This window comes from Talpa europaea, assembly GCF_964194135.1.
Source record: "Talpa europaea genome assembly, chromosome: 12".
NCBI lineage: Eukaryota > Metazoa > Chordata > Mammalia > Eulipotyphla > Talpidae > Talpa > Talpa europaea.
This window is the reverse complement of record NC_140079.1, coordinates 5960884-5983235: the sequence shown is the minus strand read 5'-3', so window position 1 is coordinate 5983235 and position 22352 is coordinate 5960884. Positions and strand designations below refer to the sequence as shown.

Sequence of the window (22352 nt, the reverse complement as noted above, 5' to 3'; positions counted from 1 at the left end):
AGTCTTGTGGCTGAAACCCTGTAGTACAGGATGTGACTTCCGACCCCCGCCGTGCCAAGCACCTTAAAGGCCACTCCACACGAAGGACCATGTAATGAGCTGTGACCTGTGGCGCTGGACAGCCCAGTGCCAGCCTGAATAGGATGGTCAGGGAGCTCATAGGTGTCTGGTGTGTCCTCTGCCCAGGACCCTCAAATTGCAGGGGTGGCCACCCGGGCAAGAAGCTCCAGGGGTACCAGAAAGGGGTTCAGGGGACAGACCCCGGCTGCTTGCCAGGCAGATCTTGGTTCACTGAGCCCGGCGTCCTCACGGGCCTGGGGGATGGCCTGGCAAGCTGCCTCCTGCCCCATGGAGCCTGCCCCAGAGTCCTCAGCCTCGGGACCCAGGCTCCCGCCAGCTGGGTGGGCCTGGGGGGCAGTCAGGTGCACATACATGTCCAGCATATGCTCGGCCAGGGCACCGCAGGGCAGGTGCGACAGCTCCTCGGGAAGGGCCATGAGCAGGTCAAGGACCACAGCTGACTCTGGATGGAGATGGGTGGGGTGAAGGGAGGGCAGGCTTGGACCAGGAAGCACCTCCCCACCCCCACATGCACACAGGCCCGGCCTTCCCATCCTACTCACCAGCTGCAGAGAGCTCGGGGCCGTGGCTGCTGCGGGAGATGGATGACAGGTACTTGTAGATCTTCTCGAAGTCCACAGCGAAATCCTCCATAGTGGAGGAGCCCGTCAGAGGTTTGGATGGTGGCACAGGGGCAGGGCAAGGGGTCCGGGGGGCAGGACCAGGGGTGGGTTGAAGGGTCTCGGGGGCAGGACCAGGGGTGCACTGAAGGGTCTCAGAGGCAGGACCAGGGATGCATTGAAGGGTCTCAGGGACAGGACCAGGGGTAAGCTGAAGGGTCTCGGGGGCAGGACCTGGGGTCTGAGGGTTCTGATTCTCCTGCCCTCCAGGGGTGCTGAGGAGCAGTGGCTGTCCACGGGCCTGTGTGGGTTTGGGGGGCTTGGAGTGCAGGAGGCTGATGGGTTCTGTGGCTGCGATGGTGAGCACCTGGTAGGCAGAGAGAGCAGGGAGGAAATGGGAAGTCCTCCCATCTGCTACCCCCTGCCACGCAGATGCACCCTCCATCCCAACCTGCTCACCACATCTTTCCTATCACCCTGAGGACATCCCGGGCAGGACAGACACTGGAGCTCAGGGTGTCCAGTGGCAGGCTGGGTCACAGAGCTAACAAGGGGACATATAACCCTGCCCCCTGGGAGACCCTCCAACCTGCCTAGGGGGTGCCTGTACCTGTGAAAAAGCCACGGTCAGCGCTTCCTCCAGAGGACCTGTTATCTTTTCAGCCAGATCCATCCATACCTGGGTGAGGCAGGCAGAAGTACACATCAGCCTAGGTAGGGATCAACCTTCAGGGGTATCCCAAGTTCTGGGGCACCCCTGAGCAGGTTATCCCCCCCTCCCAACTCACACTCTACCCCCTAAGGACCACCCCACCCCCTAATGACCAGCCCTGGGAAACTTTGGCCTGCCTCACCTCAATGGGGGCTGGGGGCTGCGTTCCTCGTTGCCTTGGGCCCTGGGGGCCACCCGCATGCACCCTCTGAATGGCCTCCCGGGCCACGCGGGCCTTGAGCTGCCGGAGGAAGTCCCGGATCTGGGGAGGGGTAAGGAGGGTGTGGAATAAGCCCAGGGAGCGGGAGAGGCCCCAACCTGCCCGAGGCCGGGTCCCTGTGCCCAGCTCCGCAGGTGTGAGAAGAGGCAAGGCCGGCCCGTTCGGACTGCGGCCCAGGGGCGCACCTGGGCAGCGCCCCACTCCTCTCCCCACTGCGAACACCCCATCCCATTTCCAGGCTCCCACTTTAAGCCCGTTCCCGTCCAATCCCGGGCTCCGCTCCCTAAACCGAGCTCGCCCCGCCCCTCCGTCTCGCGCACCCCGCCCACGCCCCCAACCTCAAGGCCAAGGTCGCCCCGCCCCAGCCTGGACCAATTCCGCCCTCCTCGGGTTCCTCGGGCTGCACGCGCGCGGCCCCGCCCCCCGCCTTTCGCAAGCACGGCCTCCCGCTCGCCCCGCCCCCGCCCCGCCTTCCCCGGAGGCACCGCCCCGCGGGCCTCCCGTGGCCACGCCCACCCGCCTCCGTGGCCACGCCCACCCCGCCCCGCGGCGTCTTCTCGCCCCGCCCCGCCCGCTCAGGTGGCTCCTCCAGGCCGCCCCGCCCCTCCGCCGCGCGCACGACACCGCGCCCGGTCGCGGGTGCTCCTCGGGCCCCCCGCGCCGCCCTCCGAGCCCCTGGGCCGCCGTCCGAACGGGCCGGCCTTTGGCACCACTTTAGTCTGGCTTTTTTCCCGGGGCCCCTCACCTCGGCCTCGCTCCGGCCCGGCAACTCCCGGGCCAGTTCGCAGGCGTCCGGCTCCGGCTGGTCGCGCCGCGCCTGCAGGAGGCGCAGAAGCTGCCGCTTCTCGCGGGCGCTCCAGGCCGCGGGGCCGGTCTCCTCGCCCAGGTAGCGCGCCGGGGCCGCTCGCCGCCGCTGCGGGGGCTTCATGCCGGTGGCCGCGGCGCCCGCGCTCCCGGGGGCCGCGCTGGTGGGCGGGGCTACGGAAGCCGCCGGGGCCAGAGGCCCTCGCGGAAGCGGAAGCGGAAGCGCACGGCGTGTCCGCGTCGGTCGGAGCGAGCCGGAGGGAGCCGCCTCGCGCGGGGAGGCGCGGGGCTCCCGTCGGGGCCCGAGCGGGGCGAGCTAGGCCGCCGGCTCGCTCGTGAACTGGAGCCGGGGCCTTCGATCGCGCGCCCGCCTCTTACTCCTGGGCTAGTTCTGTGAAACCCCTGCGTGTGCGGCCTCGCCTCCCGCAGAGGGGTGGTGCCTGGCCGGAGAGCCTGGGCTGGGGACCGCAGGCAGCGGGTTAGGCTTGCCGAGCCTCAGCGCCTCACCTGGGATATGGAGCCAGCAGTCCCGCCCTTGCCTACACGCGGGAAGGGAGAAAACCAGACGAGAGAGGAGACCGCACAGAGACCAGAGGTCCGAGAAGGCCTAGTCTTGGGAATATTGCTGAGGGCAGAAGGGTGGAGGGAGGCGGAGGAGTTTATCTCACACTGGAGCTGGTGGGGGTGGGTGTCATTTTGTGTTGGGACAACGCTTTGGAGAGCACCAACGGCCCCCTCTAAACCCGCACTGTCAGGGGGAAATGATGTCCTGAGCACCCCGTTTTGTATCGGGGTTGCTCTACAACAGCACGACCAGGCACCAGGGGACCCGAGATGAGCAGAGTCAGAGGTAAAGCTGACAACCGTAAACGATGCCAGCAGAACTGGCCCAGGGTAAGTAACGCCAGCAGACCCTCCCGCAGGAGAGACCCCGCACCCCTCCGCCCTCCCGCGCCAAAAATATTCCTGCCAAAGGCTAACCCTATAAAGCCCAGCTCTTCCCATTTTGAGTCGCGATTCTCACTCTGCAGCCACCGAGAATCGCCCCTCACAGGCATTCGTCAAATAAAGCCTGTTCCAGTCTGATACTCGTGGCTCCTCTCTTTTCCAGCACCCTTTCTTTGGTCTCCCCTGGCGCTACCTGCACATGCGTGTATGGCGTGTGAACCCCCTCCCCAAACCCTGCGCCTGAATCCCTCCAGTCCCAGGCCTCCGTTTCCTGTCCCCTGGTCCAGCACAGCCATCCTACATGGACTTAAGAACTAAGCAGGTCAGACCAGAGGTTTATTTTGAGCCCAGGTAGGAGCATGGGGGCAGAGGGCAGGGCACAGGAACTGTGGTACCATCAGATCCGAAGTGCGATGCGGCCGGTCCAGTACTGACAGGCCTGGCCCATGACCGTGGCTGATTTGTCTCCAGACCCTCCTGGGGGCACATCACACCTGGGAAGGGGCACCCCAGTTGAGCAAAGGAGAGGATATTAGGCAGACCACCCCCTCCCCAGTCCATCATAGGCCTCCTCCGTCAGTATGTGTGTCAGGGTAAGGGTCTGACTCCCATGTTCTCGCTTAGAGGCTGTCAGAGATTTGAGGGCCACTCTTGGGACACAGAGCACAGTCGGCCACAGGTGACCCGCTGCTTCCAATCCCAGCGCCACCACATTGACAAGTTGCTTAACTTCAGAGAATGCCTCATTTTTCTCATCTCTAAAACGGGGATTATAACACTAACCTGAAAGTTGTCTTTAGGTTAAATTAGTTACTAGGGATATGACATTTAAAACATTACCTGGCACAGAAAGCACTGTCAAGAGCCATTATCAGCACCTCCTTCTTACAGTGTTCCTACCAGCGCACATTACACTCCTACACACACACACACACACACACACACACCCCACTACCTGTCTCACTGGTGCCTCCTGGGCTGGGGGCCACTGGGCGGTGCTCTTGGGGGCAGGCCGGGGGGCGGGGACCCTGGAAGGAAGAGGCAGGCTGCGAAGCAGTAGGGATTGCAGCGCGCGGGGCCCCTTGCAAGAGTGCCCCCTGGGGGTTGCCGCAGGCAGAGCAGCGGCCGGTCTAGGGGTGTCGGCTGAGGTCGCGTGAACTCGGGTCCGGACCCGTGGGACGAGGCCGAGCGCCCGACGGACGTCCCGGCGGTTGGTACCTGAATGCGCGCAGACAAGGCCGAGCCCGGCAGCCAGCGCTGCGCCCAGCACGAAAGCAGCCAACACGAGCGCCACCACCGGCGCCGGCTCCAGGGCCGCCGGGGCCAGAGCAGGTGGCTCCGGTCGCACGACTTTGCCGGGGACACCCTTGGGTGGCCCTGTGGGAGAAAAACGCTGAGACTGATCCCGGACCCAGAGTCGCCGCGAGCCCACCTCCCAGGCCCCAGGGACCCTCGCGAAAGAGGACCGCGGCTCACTGGGGGGCGGCCGCGGCACGGTGACCACGATGGGCTGCGTCAGCGTGTGCAGGTGCGGGCGGTCCGCACCCAGGCCCTCGCCGCTGCCCCCGCGCGAGCCCGCGCACGCCTCGTCCTGCGGTAGGCACTGGGGGGGGGAGGGGAGAGTCACGACGTCGGTCGGAGGTTCCCGGTGTAGACCCAAGAGCTGCAACCAGGAGCCTCGTTATCCGACCCCTGAACTCCCGACCCCTGGGGGTCCCTGAGCCCAAGCCCTAAGACACGTCAGCCGCCAAGCCCCCGCCCCCGGGCTCCATGAGAGGACGCTCAGCTGCGCTAACCGGCCACACCAAGTGCCCCAAGATGCGGGGCTTCATGAGCACCTGCCTCCCGGGCCGCAGGGACCTCAGGCCCGGCGGAAGGAACACCCGCGCCCGGCCCCGGCGGAACCCGGCGCCCGCTCCCCGAGCGCTGCGGAGCCCCTGCCCCAGGTTCCAAAACTCCCAACCCCCAGGCCCCCAAGCTCCCGCCCCTCCCTCAGGTGCCCGCGGCGCTCGTGCCCGCCCCGGAGGAGGTCCCAGGCCTTGCGCTGGCAGCGGGCGCACCCGCGAGGGCGACGGAGACGGCGCCAGAGGCGCGGGCGCCGGGCGGGCGCCCCGGAGGCGGCGGCAGCGGCTCATCTGGCAGTGCAGGAACTGCACCGAGGCGTTGAACAGCGGGCGCAGGCGGAAGCTGAAGCGCGCGGGGCGGGCAGCGCCCGGGCGCGGCGGCGGCGGCGGGAAGGTGACCGCAGGGTCGGCGGGGCAGCCCTCGCGCAGCAACGCCAAGGCAGGCCCCGGGGCCGGGCGCGAGGACGGTGTCACTGAGCATCGGTGCAGGGCCAGGCCCCAGCGCGGGGAGGGTCGGGCCAGGGCCGCCTGGGGGTGGGTCGCAGTCAGGCTCCCCGGCCCTCACCACGCCCGCCCGCCCGCGGCGAGCCCGCGTCAGCACCTGCACGAACACGCGGCTGTCCGCGGGCACCTCGAGCGGCCCCGCGCGGCGCGGGAAGGCGTCCTCCGCGTCCGACAGCTCCAGACTGAAAAGGGGTCTGCGCAGCCAGGGCCCCGGCGCCACCGGGAAGGCGGACACTGGGGGCAGGGTGGAGAGAAAGGGTGGCGCAAGGGGAGGACGCGGGCAGATGCCCCGCGCTCCTAGCCGCGCGGCCTCCTTTATGAAAGTGACGCTGTGTCGGGGCTTGGCTTGGGTCTAGGTCACCGCTGGCAAAACAGCAGCCGTGATGTGCCCCCAGGAAATCCCAAGGCATCCCAGCCCAGAACAAAGCTGTGCGCCCCTGAGCAGGTGCCTTGATTTCGCCACCAGCTGTGGCTGAAATTCCCGGGGTGGGGGAGGCCTTGAGGAGGGCCTGGTGGTAGAGGCGCCGGTGGGGTGAGGTCTACGGGTTCTGTCCTTCAGCACGCTCTACAGCCTGAGCGCAGGCCTCAGGCACCACCTTGCCTTCTCAGGGGGTGGTGGGGAGCCAGCAGAGCATGCCGTCGATGGGCTGTTACTCTCCCCCCAGCCCAACCCCCGAGGTAACACCAATCTAGGGCGCTCCAGGTTTGTGGAGATCCCGCCTCACTTGCAGGCTGCGGGCAGTGACAGTACAGGGAGCCCCAAGGTGGTGCACACAGACATGCAGGTGTGGGCTTTCAGGAGACACCAGGCTGGGGTCCTTGCCAAAAGGTGCGCAGGGGCTCCTGCGTGGCATCTCCTGGCAGCGCTCGCACATTGCTCCCTCCGCAGCCCTTGCCCTCGCCATGGCTGCTGGGGTCTTTGGAGAAGCTGGGGATCCAAGACAACCTAGAAAGGGGTCAGGGGCAGCCCCCACTTCCCACCCAACTGTCCCCTCAGGCAGGCTGGGTGAAAGGCTGAGCTAGGGAAGAGCAACAGGATGGCGGTGATGGACTGGGTCCCCAGCCCCTACATACCAGGTGGCCCACTGGGCGAGGCGGAGGTCCCCAGGAGCAAGGCCAGCATCAGAAGCGTGGCACCCAGCATACCGGCTGAAGTGTGTGGGGGCCAGCAACACAGGTGCCAGCAGGGCAGCACCCAGACGCAACAGGTGGGCAGGTGACCCTGTCCTTGGCTGGGCAGTCACCAGGGAAGCAGGGAGCGGGGGCGGAGGCCCCACATCAGAGGCAGCACCCAAGGCCTGCAGGGATTAAGGGCTCCTGTCCAGCCCTAGCTGTGGTTATTGGGGAGAATTTCCTGCACACCAGCCATTTGATATGAGGCTAGTCACAACAAACACCAGCCCCAATCCTGCCTGCCCCCCCTTTATGCAGTCAGTTACCAAAATGGCACCGCACCCCCAAAACCCTCATTCCACCACGTTGAGGGTTCATGGGCCCTTCCCCTCTCTCTACCAGGCTGATGACACACCACAGACTCAGTGGAAGAAAAGGGAGGGGTTTTATTCTCAAGAGTCTAAGGATTTACAAAGGAGGGTATTTTGTTTTAAAAAGGGACTGGGGTGGGGGTGGGGCAATACTGGCAGCCTGAGAAGATCAAGGGCCAGCGGGCTGCCCCAGGCCCCTGCCCAGACCGCCCTCTGCCTGGTGGAGGGATGGCTGGTGACAGGTAACAGAGGGGGGACACGGGAGAGGCAGGTGGACCCACACTCACAAAGATAAGAAATAAAGTTAAATAAAAACAAACTGGGCAGCCCAGCCTCGGGTCTGTACCCGTCCTGGGCCCAGCCAAGCAACTTCCAGCCACCTGCAAAAGCCCCGTGGCTGCGCCCACAGAGGGAGGGTGGGGGCCAGGCCTGTTGGTCTCCCACCGGGCTCACATCCCCTCACAAAGGGGACTCAGGGCAAGAGAAGGTGGCATCTCCACCCCTGTTGGGGGGGTGGTGGAGGAGAGGGCGGAGGGGGAGCAGAGAGAAAATGACTTCTAGTACGTTTTAAACATGCGGCATTTGTGAATATAATAGTCAATGTGATTGAGGAGAGTGTGCCTACGTACAGACTGCTTCAGCTACATCCAGCGAGGTTCCTAACCTTTGGTGTTGGTTGGTTTTTATGGGGTTTTCTTATTTTTGTTTTTTTTTGTTTCGTTTTGTCGTCCACTTAATTTGCATGCATCACCAACAAAAAGGAAACACAACCCCCACTGCTCTGGCGGCCTCAGAGGGCTGCAGGCACCTCAGCCTAGGACTCCAGGCAGGCTGGGGACTGGCCAGCTCTGGGGGAGTCCAGGGGCGCTCAGGGGCCCTATGCAAGCGTGGCTGTTAGCACATGCCCAGCCCTTGGCCTGTCCCACCTCTATCCCTGCCACACGTCCTCCAACCCACACATCCACTCCTGCCCCTCGATCCCGCCTCTGAGGATCCTCTCCCTGGCCTCACAGCCCCCCAAGTCATCAACGCCCTTAATGCCTCCCTGCTACACAGCATCTGGTGCTCTCCACCGCACCCCGACCCAGCTTCCCTGAAGGCCATCCTGTGTGGCCATGGCCCCTGGGCTCCCTCTGCATCCCCTGAGGTCCTCAACTCACCCGCCAAGCTGTGGCCAGTCTCCAGTCCCAAGGGAGGTGGAGCCCCCCTAGAGCCCACCTTTGGGACTTGTCTCTCCCAGGCAAGGGCTGCCGAGGCTCCGTGGCCCAGGCCCCCGGCGCCCACAGACAGTTGGGGGCCCCACCAAAAGCAGCTAAACATGACTTTGGTAAAAGTTTCTGAAGGTACCGACAAATACCATGAGAACAAGCTCTTCGCCCCCCACCCCCAAATACCCCACCAAGTACAATAAAATACAATAAACTCCAAAAAGGACCCCCTGAGATCAAAGAGCGCGCAAGCGAGAGAGACCTGCCCGGTCGGCTGCAGCCACCATGCCCAGTCCACCTTCTTGGGCCGATGTCGCCAACCCACTGGCTCACTCCCCGGGGACCTAAGCCCAAAGGCAGGAGTCCTGCCTGGGGTGGCAGAGCCAGGGGCCAGAGAGGCAGAGGTAGGGAGGGAGACAGGGAGAGCCAGAGAGGTAGCGAGGGAGGTGACGGGGAGGCGGCGACACGGAGCGTGCGTGGGGTAAGGTGGAGCGGACAGCACTTGGTGGGAGCAGGACTGGTGGCTCCCGGCCCCTGGGGCTGCCCCAGCCCAGAGGTTACACTGAATAAATAGCCAGTCTGCTCGCGGCCTGCTGTCTTCCATTCACAGTGTCTGTCAGGGGATGCGCAGGGCCGCTGACCCGGGACAGGGAGGGCTGGGGTCTGGTAGGCCCATCTGTCCACGGCTGATGGGCAGGGAGTCGGGGGTGGGTCGGCGCCCCTACTTTCTGTCCTCAGCCCTCGGGGGCCGTCCAGGTCCCAGGTCTCCCCTGCGGGCAGCTGGGTGGCCGAGTGGGGAAGGGAGGGCCTGTGGCCACACCCCTGGCCCCGGCGGGGCTGGCCGCCACCGCACAGCTACCTGAAGAAGGGCAGGTGGTGCTGGCTCAGGACTCCACTAGTCCGCGGCGACTCAGTCTTCGCCATGATGTCCTTGAACCAGGACGCCACGTCCACCTCCAGCGTCTCGTAGTGCTTGATGAAGCTGTGTTCCTGCGGGGCCCGAGGGGTGGGGCTCAGGGTGAGGACACCTTCCCTGCCGGCCTCCGGCTCAGCGACAGGTGTTCCGCGGCCGGGAAGCAGGGAGGGCGGGGAAGGGGCCGGTACTCACAAGTAGCTTATTATACTTTGGTCTCTTCCTGTGATCTTTAGTAAGGCTGGAGAGGAGGAGGCGGCGGAGAGAGAAGTGAGCGCCTGCGGGAGCAGCTGGTGCTCGCCACCCTCCCGAGCCACGTCGCCGTGTCCCCGATGCCTGCGGGGACAGCTGGGACCCGCCCGGCCGTGCAGCCCAGAAGTCTCCGGGCGGGGTGCAGGAGGCCTGGCTCATCGGCTCAGAACCAGGCGTCTGCACACAGCATTCGGTCTGCGATGGGGGCCGAATGGCTGAGGCTACCACGGGAAAGATGGGTGGGGGGCCCGAGGGAGGTGGCATGGGAACACGTGGCACGTGCGACCCTGCCGGTCAGTGCGGGACACTTAGCGCCCTGGGGCACCTGCTGGTCACAGCCGCATGGCGAAGCCGCGGAGCCACGCCGCCAAGCCCTCGGGGCCAGCTCTCCTCTCAGGCTGGGTCCAAGCCCGACTCAGGGCTCCCAGAGTAAGGGTCCGCCTCCCGCCTGCACCTCCACTGCACCCCCCTTCTTCCCGCAGCTGCGCCCACCCCTTCCCATTGCCCTCTCGCTCCCCCCAACTGCGGAGGACAGAGGCACCGGGCCACACCCCGCTGCCCAGAGCAGAGGGCCGGCGCAGGGCTCCTCACCAGTCTTTGACAAAGGACTGGAAGTCCCCTGAGAAGTCCATGTGACCGGGAAGGAGTGGGGGCTCTTCCTGCAGGACTTTGGTGAGGACCTCAAAGTCCGTCTTGCAGTTCTTGTAGGGAAACTGTCCTGTCGCCAGCTCCACCTGGGGACACACGGACGCGTGGACGCCGTGGATGGTTAGTGCCCTCTCTTGCTCCCTCCCCCTCTCCACTGAGGAGTCACCCCAGTCCTTGGAAAGAGGAGCCCCAACTCACCAATGAGATGCCCAGGCTCCACACGTCGGCCCGGATGTCGTAGTCAGGTTTAGTGGGGTCTGGGGGGTCGATGCGCTCGGGCTGCGGTGGGAGAAAGGGAGGATGTAGCTGTGGCCAAGGCAGCTGTGCCACCCAGGAGCCCGCCGGCCAGGGCCCGCGCTCACCGCCATGTAGGCGGCACAGCCGGCACTCCGGGTTTTGGCCTTGGAGTCAACGAGGCGGCCGCTGATGCCAAAGTCGCAGAGCTTGATCTGGCCCCGCTCGTCCAGCAGGATGTTGGAGGGCTTGACGTCGCGGTGGATCACGCCGTGCTTCTCCTTCAGGTAGTAGAGCGCCTTCACGATCTGCGCACGGACAGGGGGCCGTGTGACGGGGAATGGAGCTGGGGGCCCCCCACCCGGCAGCGCCTCTGCCCACGGCTCACCGCCACCGTCATCTTGCCCAGGATGCGCTCAGGGATGGGGCCCTGCATCCGCTTCTTGAGCTTCTCAGCGCACGTGCCCATGAGCTCCATGGCGATGAACACGTCTGTCTGTGGGCGGCAGGCGGGGGCATGGGGCTTTCGTCCCAGGGGAGAGGGGCCTGGGGCACGGGCTGCTCTGACTGGGAGGAGGGGCTCCGGGGTGGCCACGGGAGGGCAGCAGGGCACTCACGTTGGTGATGAAGGTCCCGAAGCACTGCACGATGTAGGGGCAGTCGTGGCTCTTCAGCACCACGTCCAGGTCCATGAGGATCCGCTTGTTCTCCTCCTTGTTGCCCGAGCGCCGCATTTGCTGCACAGGGTGGTCAGGCGGAACCTTAGCCCCAGCGAGGGGAGAGGGGAGAGGGACACACCCAGGCGGGGTGGGGGCTGACCTTAACAGCAATGACGTGCCCCGTCTTCCGGAAACGCATCTTCCACACCTGGCCACAGGTGCCACTGCCCATCTCCCCCAGGTTCTCCAGGTCGTTGATTTCTGCCTGATAGCGCTGGTGAGGAGAGCCAGGGCTGCAGGGCCGGCAAGGTCTCTGGCCCCCCACACCCCCTTGGGCCCTACTGTGAGAGCGGCTCACCACCCGCTCCCGGCGTTAAGGGAAGGTAGTACCTGGCCCCCGATGGTCAGGTAGCCCGTCTGCTTCATGATTTCCTGCAGTTTCTGGTCAATCTCAATGCTGGAGGGACAGGGAGCGGGTGCTGGTGGAGAGGGGTGCTGACCACCCTGATGCCACCTCCCCAGTTGCCAACACACGGGGGTTCCCACAGATGGAGCCCCCCTCCTCCCTGAGGGCCCCTGACCCAGTGCCCAGGCTGATGCCCAACCCCTGCTGGCCAACTGGCCCACTGTAACAGCTCACCTCTCCATGCTGCGGGGTGTGAACAAGGTGGATGGAAGCCCCAGCATGTTGCGGGGCCGGGCGGGGGGTGTTGGGTGCTGCGGGGAGCTCTCTGAGGACGGTGAGCGGCTACCCCCATCATTGGCCAGCGGGAGCTGCAGGGCTAGGGGGGTGAGAACCAGGGGTGGGAAGGGGGTTAGCACCCAGCTGGTCCCAGCTCTAGGGCTGACACTCTGGGGACTCGGGACCCACATCCTCCCTCTTGTGGAATCCCTCAGGTAGGCTGGTATAGCTCTCACCCCACCCCCAGGGCTACAGGAACTGGGATCTCTCCCCTACCCCTGTACAACTCTTAAGGTGCCTTCTCCCACCCCCCTGACCTGGAAGGAGATCGAGTGGGCTGGTCAGGGGAGGGTCTCTTCCAGAGGCTGAGGGTTCATCCCCAAGTCTGTGCTGACTGAGAAGAGGCCCAGGCGCTGGGAGCTGATGGTACCCCTTAGCCAGAAGGCCCTCCTGGCATCTCCCTTGCTTTCCCTCCGCTGCCCCGGAAGCCAGCCCCGGTCAGGTGTTCATCTGGCCACATGGCAAGGGAATGCCCCCTAAGCCTGGGCTCTGGCCCTGCTGGCAGCACTGGACCCGGCTGCCTAGTAAGAGTGAGCCAGACCACCCTGGGGGCCTGGTGGATGAGGGGCCCAGCCTTCTGGCTGCCTAGCCCCGCATTCAGACCCAGGGTGAGGGAAGGCCACCTTTAGCCAACAGGCGGACCTTTGAGCCTCCCAGCCTGACCCGCAGAGCTGGGCCAGCAGGGACAGGAGCAGGGCCGCAGGCTGGGCCTGTGTCTTTTGGGTAAGGGGATTCGGGCAGCACTGCCACACCAGGGGCTGACGGGACTGGAGATGGCGGGGTTTGGTTCTTTCCAGCAGCCTGCATGCGGACAGCTTGGGCATGCTACAGGCAGGCAGGCAGGCAGCGGGCAGGCAGCAAACACCCCAGGACGGGCAGGCGGTATTAGGGGACAGGAGGGCAGGAAACAGAAATGGGAGCCAAGATTTGGAGCCCTGCCACCCGGAGGAGACTCTGCAGAGCGAGGCCAGGCGTGTGCCCAGGAGAAGAGAGCAGGGCCCATGAGGACCAGGAGCCTGGAGGGTGGGGCGGGCAATGGGCGGGGAAGTGCAGGCCAGTGTGGTTCCTGGAGAAACACCCAAACCCCCAAACCCCAGGGGCTCTGGCATTCCAGAAAGGGCTTCCTAGCTGGCAGCCAGAGGCTGTGAGTGCTCACCAGGGTCCGAGGCAAATGGGCCAGGAGGCCTGGGGGCGACCATTCCCCACACCGCTCGCTGACAAGCCCCACTCCCTAATCCTGCCATGGTCCGTGACCCCTCCCCCGGCCCCGCGGCCCCCTGGTCACCAAGGGCAGAGACACATGTGCCTGGGGGGTTAGCAGCCGGGCACTTTTTTTCCCTGTCAGCCAGGAATCTTGACTGCAGCCAGAGCAGGGGCAGGGGAGGGTCAGCTGTACCACCCAGGCACTAGCAGGGGGCCGTCCTGCTAGGTCAGTAGCAAAGGAAGAGCCCTGGTGATCCAGGGGACATGGCCGGGCCCAGAACCTTCCACAGACCTGGAGACCTCGTCTCCTAAGCACCCTCTCTGCTGCTCCAAGCCCCACTTCGTAAGCCCCGGACCTCTGCTCTGCTCTGGTCAGAATCCTAATCCCTCCCTCTCTGGCTTAACAGCCTGTGAGGTTCCCGAGCAGCCCCTTTGCTCCCCACCTTGCACTACCTGCCAGTGTCCTTGCCTCTCTGGACACTGCCAGGCTCTTGTCCCTTGGGAGGTTTCTGGGCCCCTTTCCTGTCCTGTACTGGCAGTGCTCTGGGGCAAGGAGCACAGCCCTACCCTCGCTATGCGTCTCTGTGCCCCTCGGCCCCTCCCGTGCACCATCCTTCGGGCTTCTGAGAGCTGCCCCCAGCCTGCAGAAAGGTGACAGGGGACAGATGCTTCCAGTTGGCTCCACAAACTGAAGCAAGGTGGGGAATGGGGTGGAGAAGAGTCAGTGCTAAGGTTGTGGGGAGATACAGGTCCTGAGGACAGAGGTCACAGAGGTGGTGATGGGCGACACAGCAGGTCAGGATAGCAGAGTGAGCAAAAGACAGAGAGAGAGAAAGAACATACAAAAGAGGACACGGTTAACAGGAGCCACGGGTGTACCAGGCTGTCAGCCCAATGTGCACGTGCACACACACACACACACACAAGCAGGCGATACGTGAGAGTACCAAAAGAGCCAGGTCCCCTCCATTCTTACACCCCCCCAGCCTAGTCCCATGTGCACACAAGGATCAACAAGGCCAAGCCCCCACCCCAATGTCTCTCCCTCGCCCCCTCCCACCTGAAGGCATATCCCTGACATCCCTGCTCTCGGACCTGCTGCACTCAGGCCTGGGGAGAGCACCGGGTAGAAGGCTATTTCCCCGACTGCCCCCACCTCCCACAGGACCTTGCTCAAAGGTCCTGCTTCCTTCTCCAGAGTTCTCCCAGTCCCCAGTAAAACCCTTAACCCTGCTCTACCCTGTCTTCCCTCCAGGCATCAAGGCCCCCAACTTGCCCTCAGTGTTTACGGGCATCCCCCTGTGGTGCAGCAGCCACACCAGGAACAGGAACAGGCTGATGTGTTCACTGCTGTGTCCCCGGCACCGGGATAGGCACAGCACACCGAGAAGCGAGACGGTGGCTGAATTGGTAAAATAAAATATCCCCTGGCCCCATTTTCCCCTACTCACACGCGCACACACACTCAGAACCCGTGGGGCTGGCCGGGACTCCCAACCAGTGAGGGGGTCCGATTCCCTCTCTGGGGAGGCCAGACCTGAGCCCCAAAGGAAGGAGGAGCAGTTGAGAGGACACAGGGGAGAGCCCAGGCAGGGCTGGAAGTTGATGGTGTGGAAGGAGAGAAAGTGAGAGAAGATGTGCGCGCACGTGCGCGCACACGCAGACACAGCATGAGGATGGCATTCTGCGGCTAGGGTAGCGGTTAGGTCAATGGTGCAGTTGTCCAAGCGGCGATGATAAAAAGGCTGGTACCTGCTCGTTGGGACGGGGCAGGAGCAGGGCTTAGAGTGATCACAATAACTGGATGGGGAGAAGGAAGAAAAAAAACAACACCACGATAAATCACAACAGAAACAACTGATTTGTCCAAAAGAAAAGAAATCAAATCATAACGAGGAGGAGGGGGAGGTGCCAAACTGCAGAGATGGGTGGAAACTGAGAGAGATGGGAGGATGGGATGGAGCTGACACAGACACAGATGCCTGGAGGGGGCTTCTCGGGGGCCTGTCCGCCTTGGGCCTTGCTGTGCCTCACTCTGCATCGGAGACAGCCACCCCACAGGACGCCACAGGCCCTGGATCCAGGCCGTCTTACCCATGCTCATGCCGGTGAAAACCCTGTCCTGGCAGTTTCTTCCCCAATTGGTGTCCAACACCAGCACTGCCTCTGGGTTTTTCTCTAGTTCCTCAAGAGACCCCCCTCCCTAGCCCCCCAGAGAGGAAGCATGTCAACCCAGGTCAGAAGAGGGAGGCATGGAGAGTGGACCCTACGTGGGGGTGGGGGGAGGGAGTGGGACTGGGGTAGGCTGTGAAGGCCAGGCTAGGTGAGCAGGCAGTGGCTGTAGTACCCAGTTGTGGGAGGTCTACACCTTGTCAGGATGAACCCACAGGCACCCACATGAGCTACGAGGATCATTTCAGAGAGAATGCAAACGACAATCCACTCAGTCAAGAGATACTCACTCGAGTCAGTCGAGAGGTTGGGGAGGGGGTTTGTGAGACCTTAACAAGGGACTAGATCTGGCTGTGGTGATCCCTGGCCAGATGTGGATGTGTGGGGAGCAGCTCTTGGCTCCAGATGCCAGGGAGGTCCACGCTGAGGTGGTGGGATCAGAAAGGAGGCACATGCGTGCTGGGAGTCCTAGACACTGGGCTCAGGGTCCTCAGGACGGGTGGGTGTGGGTGTATGGGGTAGGGGAGATTATGTGAGGTGAGGGCTGGATTTGTGTTTTGGAAGGAGCTAGGCACAGCCTCCAAGACGATGGCGGTGGAACTAGTCAGAAGTACATGAGGGCACCTGACATATGTAGGTCGAGTGTGGAGAAAGCAGTGGAAGGAGTGGGCGTATCACCGGGTCAAAGGGACGGTGGGATTGCACAAGGTCAAGTGACCGCGGTGTCCCCGGCCAGGCGCGTGTGCCAGTGGCCCATCCGCTAACCCCGAGAGGTCCCCCCGCCCAGAGACCCGAGAAGAGGCCGCCTGACAGTCGCTGAGGCGGCGGGAGCGGAATCGTCCGGCCGAAGGCTTGTGTGCGGACGGGGGGGCCCCGCTGCGGCCGCCGTCGCGGGTGTGGGGAGCGGGGTTCGGGGCAGGCCCCAGGGCTCCGCGGCCGCGGGGAGGGGGCGCGTCGTCAGGTGGGGGGCCTCGCTGAGCCCCGGGGAACGAGGCTCCCAAGCCCCGGGCGTGGGCAACCCCAGCCGGGCCCACACCCCCCCGGGTCACGGTGACCCTCGCCCCGCACACCGGCAGCTGGGGGGACGGACGGGAGAGGCGCGAGGCCCGGATGCGGGGGCGGGGCCTCCGGGGGCGGGGCCTCCGGCGCGCCCGCCCCGCCCCGCCGCCCCCTCCCCCACGCCGCCGCGCTTACTAGGCCTGGGCCGCTGGGGGCTGATATCCAGGTTGAGGTCGATCCTCCGCCGAGCCTCGCGGTTCTCCTGCTTCAGCTTCGCCTCCAGGCGGGACAGCTTCTGCTCCAGGGAGGACGCCGCCATCTTCCCCGCCGCCGCCGCCGCCGCGCACCTCCCGGCCGCCCGTCAGTCCGGCAGACAAACACCGCACTGCGCCTGCGCCGGAATGACCTCGGCGAGCCACCGTCGAGCCCCTCACGGCGCATGCCCGTGGCGTGCACCCGCCCTTCCTGCTTGCTAACCACTGCGCGTGCGTGCTGCGTCCCAGCCGGAGGACGCCACCTAGCGCTCGCGGCTGACGGGCAAATCTCGCCCCAGCGTGATACGCATGCGCAAACTCCCGGGCGCACCAGGCACAACGTGGAATTCCACGCAGCACAGTTTTGTGGCGTGGCGGCGGGGAAGGTGCGCTTGCGTACGCGGGGGAGACGCTGTCGCGCGCGTGGCGTGTGCTGCGCACGCGCACCTCCGCCTCTGAACGCCCCCGTGGTCACGGGTGTCCGTCGCCGCCGTGTATCCTCCTGCCCTCTGGCGCCCACGCTCTCGCAGAACTACCTCTCTCGCCTTGGACAGCGCTTCGTCCCCGTTATCCTGTCGTCCCCGACAGGATCCCCGTTATGCTTGGTCGCTGCCTCCTCGCCATAATTGGCGTCCGTGGGGCGCCCTTTCCATTTCAGCAAGTTCAGTTAGCCAAGGACAGGCAGGAGCGGCAGGGGAGGATGGGGCAGCTGTCGGGGTCCTGGGGATCCATCCGTGACCCCTGATGTTGGCGATGGGCCAGGGTCACGGCCCGAGTTTCACGTCAGCCCCCGCATTTAAGTCCTCGGTCCCTCTGCTGGAATGCGACCCTCCCGCCTGGGCAGTGTGGAAGACACCCTCTGCCTGGCGCCCATGCAGCCCCAACACCTCCTTTAACTGGTCTGCAGGGTGCTGGAATCTGGAATCCTGGCCCCAGCACAGCAGCTTGTTTCTGCTTTTGGGTACCAGTAAGACGGTTGCATTTTGCAGACACCCGGGGGTCTCCAGGCCAGAGAAAGAGGCCTGGCTGACTGCCCCGAGTGCCCTCGCTCCTGGTCTAGCATGGCAATGCTGTGTGGGGCTTTAAAGACTTTCCAGGACTTCTCTGGTGACCATGTAGGGGTCAAGCAGACACAAAAGTGTGGAGTCAAAAGGATGAAAAGCAAAGTGGAGGAAAAACCTACAGAAAAAAAGCTGGAAGACCCCTACCTAATTTTTCCTTCCAGTTAGCAAAGGTCTCCACCTTCTGTCTTCCGGAACCCCTTCTGTGCTTCTGCCTCCAGGACAGAGACTGGCCCTTGATTCTAGCCACTGTCACCACTTGCCTGTAATGGGTCTGTTGACCGGGAAGACGTAGACAATGAAAGGAATGGACACGAGGTCAGAATTACAACTCTCATAATTTGTATTATTTATTAAGCACCCACTGACACTTGCTCCTTTACACTGGGGAAACAGAGTCCCTTCCTGTTCTCAGGAAAATGTACCTCCACAGCATGTGGTCTCAAACTGGGGTCCACCATCCTCAGGGTGCCCACGAGTGGCTCTCGGGAGGATCTGTTGACTGATCGCCTGAAGTTATTTACAGACTCTTGCATGCATGTGTACGTGAATATTTTTCTGAGGAAGGAGGTCCCTGGCTTTCATCGGAATCGTGGCTCTCATCAGCCAGGTGTCCATTCTGTCGGACAGCATTTCCCAGCACAGGTCTTGGACCACCTGCATCGGAATTACCTGGGATGCTTATCTACAGGCAAGTTCCTGGCCTCCAGCCAAATCTCCTGAGTCAGTCATTCAGGGGTGGAGCCTGGGGTGTTTTCTTTTGGGGATGTTGATTTTGATGCATAGCCAAATAGGAGAACCATGTTTCTGAGTTCACGCAGCCCATGGCAAACAACTTATAAATAAGGGATTAGCAGGGTAGGTGGAGCTGGTCCCTGTGTCTGTGTTCCCTCCTTGGGAGAGAACCCCAGATGTAAGCTGTTTTGTGTGGGGGTGAAGGTTGAAATCCCATTGGGATGTGCTCCCACCCCCCATATGTGGCACGGATCAAGCTAGAACATCCAAGGGGAGGGCAGCAGCTCTGGTTCAGGGCTGGGGCAGGCCAGCCAGCCAGAGACCCAGGTGTGGTTTGGGTTGAGAATCCTATGACTGAGTTAATCCCTCCATGATGTTCCTCCCCACCCCCTCGCCCCCGCCCCTGTCCACAGCCCAGAGCCTCCTGCTCTCCAGACAAACCAGTCCCAGGATCTTGCCTGGGCCCAAAGCTGGCATGTCTGCTCCTCCCCTCCTGGCCTGGGCCCACCTGGCCACCTCCCTTGAAGAAAGACAATGGTAGAGATCCTGGGGAGGAAACATCTGGAAGGCTGTGACCTCAGCCTGCCCCGCCCTGGCTTCACTCCTCCTCCATCTTGTCCCGAACTTCAGCGGGCAGGCCCTCATAAAGGGTGTCTTCCACCAGCAGCCCTGCCTTCTTGAGCCCCCCACAGCTGCCGAGTTCTTCGGGCAATGCTTCCAATCGGTTACCCTTGAGCTCCAGGCGGCTGAGGGCTCGGAGTGCCCCCACCTGGGGTGAGAGGTGACTCAGGTGGTTGTAGCCCAGGAGCAGAGTCCTCAGCTTGCGGCAGAAGAAGATGTCATCCGGGAGGACCTCCAGGACGTTGTAGGACAGAGCCAGGTGCTGCAGGTTCTGGAGCTGGCCCAGCTCAGGGGGCACGGCTCGCAGCCCATTGTGGGAGACATCCAGCACGCGGAGGCTGGAGCACATGCCCAGCTGTGTGGGCAGAGTCTCTAGCTTGTTGTGGCTGAGGTAGAGCTGCTCCAGGCCGCGGAGCTTCCGCACGTGCTCAGGGACATAGGCAATCTGGTTGTGCCACAGCCTGAGTGTGACCAGCTTGCGGCAGTGCTGGAAACTGAGGATCTCCTCAATGGACCGCAGGTGGTTGTCCTTGAGGTCGAGTTCTTGGAGTGCGCCCAGGCTAAAGATGGCGTGGGGGATGCGCTCCAGCCCGCAGGCCACCAGCTCCAGCTCGCGCAGCACCACCAGCTTCTTGAGGCTGTTGAGGGCCAGCAGGCGGGCGCCGTCGTTGTGCAGGCTCAGCCGCTGCAGGTGCCCGGCCACGTCGGTCACACTGGCCGGCACCTTCCCGGCGTTACTCCGCAGAGACAGCACCTTGAGCTGCTTTAGCTCACGGAGGCTCTCGAGGGAGGCTGCCCGGGCCAGTTCCGGGGGGAAGAGCCCCTCGAGGTGCAGCTCTTCCAGGCCACGCAGCCCGAACACCCACAGGGGCACCTCGCGGAGCTCCTCGCACTTGATGCGGATCACCTTGAGGCGGTCCCTCAGGAAGATCTGTGAGGAGAAGGGCAGCCGGGCGGGCGAGTGAAGCAGGCTGAGCTCCTGCAGTTGCACCAGCTGCAACAGGCCAGGGGGGAAGGTGATGTCACAGATGGCCTCTAGCCGGAGCGCCTCCACCTCACTGAGCTCGAAGACCGTGTCGGGCAGCCCCGGGAGCATGCAGAGGGCCAGCTCCAGCCGGCCCCGGGCGTTGCGCTGCAGCTTCTGTCGCAGCTTCTCGGGCGTCCACTCATGGTTGAGGTTGAGCTGCTTTAGGCGGCTCTCACTGACCTCCGACAGGAAGACGGCGAAGCGCTTGGAGTAGAGTGAGTCGTACTGGTCGATGAGGTGCAGCATGAAGGCAAAGTCGTTCTTGACGTCGGGGATGTCCCCCATGCCGGTTTCCTCGCGCACGGAACGGAAGGAGTACTCCTTGAGGGGCCGGTGGAAGAGCCAGTACAGCGTGTAGAGGCAGGTGAGCCCGTAGACGCAGACGAAGGAGATGTAGCAGAAGGCCAGCTTGGAGAAGAGGTGGGCCTTGGTGTGGTTGCAGCAGAAGCTGCCGTAGCCCGTGACCTCTAAGGTCTCCACCTGGCAGGCCACGAGGAAGCTGATCTTCTCCACGTAGACCAAGTTGTAGACCAGGATGGCGAAGAACTTGAAGACCTTGAGCACCGTCTGCCGGATGTACATGGTGTACAGGATGTCGCCCTCTTCCACGTGCACGCGGAACTTCTTGACCTTCTCAAACAGGGCCTTGGCCTGCTCACCTTCCTTCTTGTCCAGCAGGGTGACAACTGGCGGCTCCGTGACCACCTTCTCAGGCTCCGCCAGCACCTTCTCCTTCTCGTCCTCGCCTGCCTTCCCTGCGCCTGCCACCGTCGCCACGGTGGTGGTCACCCTTCCGACAGCAGGGCCCTTATTGTTCTCCCCAGAGACCTCAGACAGGGCCCTCGTGGTCCACGGCGAGTCGAAACACTTGCCCAGGATGGAGATGAAGTGCTCGATTTTGGAGCTGGTGCCAGGGAACTTGAACCAGAAGCTGGTGCAGACCATGAAGATGAGCGTGTGGATGACAACCAGGTACGGGAAGTACTTGGCATACCAGTGCAGGGCCGTCTCGTAGCACAGCTGGTTGATGAAGCTGTACTGCTGCAGGTCCAGGTTGTTCTTGAGGCCACTCACCTCCCGGAGGCCCCCTATCTGCTCAGAGACCGCCCGCGGCAGCAGGTGCTGGCACGGCGCCTCAGACAGGTTCTCTCGGGATTCATGACTGGGCAGACAGATGATCTTGTCCTGTGTCACCTGGGGATGTAGGGAGGGCAGAAGGGGGTGAAGGATCTGGGGCGTTGTGGGTGAGGTTCCCACCCGGGCTTTCTCGAGCTGTGACTTTGGGAGTCACTAAGGCCCCGAGCATGCATCTTTGTGCTACTTTGCTTTGCTTTGGCCGCCATAGCAAACGAGTGGTGTCCCTGCCGTCCTTTCTAGATCCCGGAGCCAGAACCAAGGGTTAGGGAAGTAGGAACTGCCTGGCCACGCAGAGAACTCTGGTGCTTCTGTCAGCGGTGGCAAGAATAGGAAAGGGTCAGAACTGGTCTAGCCTGGGCCTCTGGCTTCTCTCCTGGGCTAACAGGGAGACTTCGGGAATTCCCCGGCCACACCCCTCCAGTCCAGGCCCCAGACTCCCCCATTTAGGCCTGCGCTTCGATGCTGTCTCTCCGCCCCTTTGTGTCCCGCCCCTTACCTGGAGGGTGCAGCCGAAGACCCCGATCATGAGCATGGCCACGGTGAGGTACTCTGCCAGCACGTCCCACCAGGGCTTGAGCACCTTGAAGGCGGGCTGCTGCTCCGTGAACTGCTTGAACTCGGCCACCGGGATCATCCTGCCTGCGGGACTGGGGATGGGGGGCAGACAGAGCGTGGGAGGGAGGCCTGCTGGGGTTCCCCGGAGGAGTCAGTCACAGGCCTCTGCTCCCAGCCCTTACTCCACCCCACGCACACGCGGCAGAACCCACCAGCTGCGCGTGCCCCCTTCCTCTTCGCCTGGCCACCCCTCGCCCCCGCGGATCTGGCCTCCTTCCTGGCGCCAGTACTACCTTTCTCAGTACTTCTGCCCTCGGGCACCTCTGCCCTGCCTTGACCCTCCTTGCTCTCCCCGGGCTGGGGAGGGACGGTCCATCGCGCCTTCTCGCCGAACCCCGGCATCTCCTCCCACCCAAGGCGCCGAGCCCAAGACACTGGTCCTGTTGCCCTTGGACTCTGGGCACCCGGTGTCCAGCTGGCCAGCTACTGGATAAGTGAGTCCTGAGGCTCAGGACTTCCGGGGTTTGGGCCCCCCACCCTTCAGGGGCGCTCTGGACACCACCTCCAACCGGAAAAGCCGGCTGGAGCCTGGCTCTGGTTACAGGCCCCAGGGGCGGGGAGTGGCCAAGCGGAAGGCTGGTCAGCCCTGCGGGGCCGGGGGACCTTGGGCCTCGGACACCTGGGTGTCTAGAGCAGCTCTGCCCAGAGGTGAGGCAGAAAAGAGACCTGGGTGCTG

The 22352-nt window shown here is 63.6% G+C and overlaps 4 protein-coding genes across 5 annotated transcripts; all 4 read right to left on the bottom strand.

Moving 5' to 3' along the window:
- Positions 1 to 191: 191 nt before the first annotated feature.
- SNAPC2 (small nuclear RNA activating complex polypeptide 2) lies at positions 192 to 2546 on the bottom strand (the record flags this gene model as incomplete). Its single annotated transcript, XM_084248596.1, has 5 exons — positions 2358 to 2546; positions 1535 to 1654; positions 1291 to 1359; positions 624 to 1047; positions 192 to 523 (listed from the first exon to the last, which is right to left on the bottom strand). The coding sequence occupies exons 1-5, from the start codon at positions 2538 to 2540 to the stop codon at positions 192 to 194; spliced, it is 1128 nt and encodes a 375-aa protein (XP_084104722.1). The 5' UTR covers positions 2541 to 2546.
- Positions 2547 to 3727: 1181 nt separating this feature from the next.
- On the bottom strand, positions 3728 to 6856 carry TGFBR3L (transforming growth factor beta receptor 3 like; the record flags this gene model as incomplete). The annotated part of the gene is made up of 7 exons (XM_084248800.1): positions 3728 to 3858; positions 4320 to 4392; positions 4583 to 4741; positions 4841 to 4967; positions 5425 to 5736; positions 5810 to 5946; positions 6787 to 6856. The coding sequence occupies 6 exons, from the start codon at positions 6854 to 6856 to the stop codon at positions 4325 to 4327; spliced, it is 873 nt and encodes a 290-aa protein (XP_084104926.1). The 3' UTR covers positions 3728 to 3858; positions 4320 to 4324.
- Positions 6857 to 9259: 2403 nt separating this feature from the next.
- Positions 9260 to 16545, bottom strand: MAP2K7 (mitogen-activated protein kinase kinase 7; the record flags this gene model as incomplete). 2 transcript variants are annotated; one of them, XM_084251234.1, is made up of 12 exons in its annotated part: positions 9260 to 9394; positions 9513 to 9558; positions 10161 to 10303; positions 10416 to 10496; positions 10580 to 10759; positions 10840 to 10947; positions 11069 to 11188; positions 11271 to 11384; positions 11501 to 11567; positions 11751 to 11892; positions 14808 to 14855; positions 16422 to 16545. In XM_084251234.1, the coding sequence occupies 12 exons, from the start codon at positions 16543 to 16545 to the stop codon at positions 9260 to 9262; spliced, it is 1308 nt and encodes a 435-aa protein (XP_084107360.1). The 2 variants fall into 2 exon arrangements, with proteins under 2 accessions (XP_084107360.1, XP_084107361.1); XM_084251235.1 differs by lacking the exon at positions 14808 to 14855.
- Positions 16546 to 18874: 2329 nt separating this feature from the next.
- On the bottom strand, positions 18875 to 21695 carry LRRC8E (leucine rich repeat containing 8 VRAC subunit E; the record flags this gene model as incomplete). The annotated part of the gene is made up of 2 exons (XM_084250937.1): positions 18875 to 21118; positions 21558 to 21695. The coding sequence occupies 2 exons, from the start codon at positions 21693 to 21695 to the stop codon at positions 18875 to 18877; spliced, it is 2382 nt and encodes a 793-aa protein (XP_084107063.1).
- Positions 21696 to 22352: the final 657 nt, after the last annotated feature.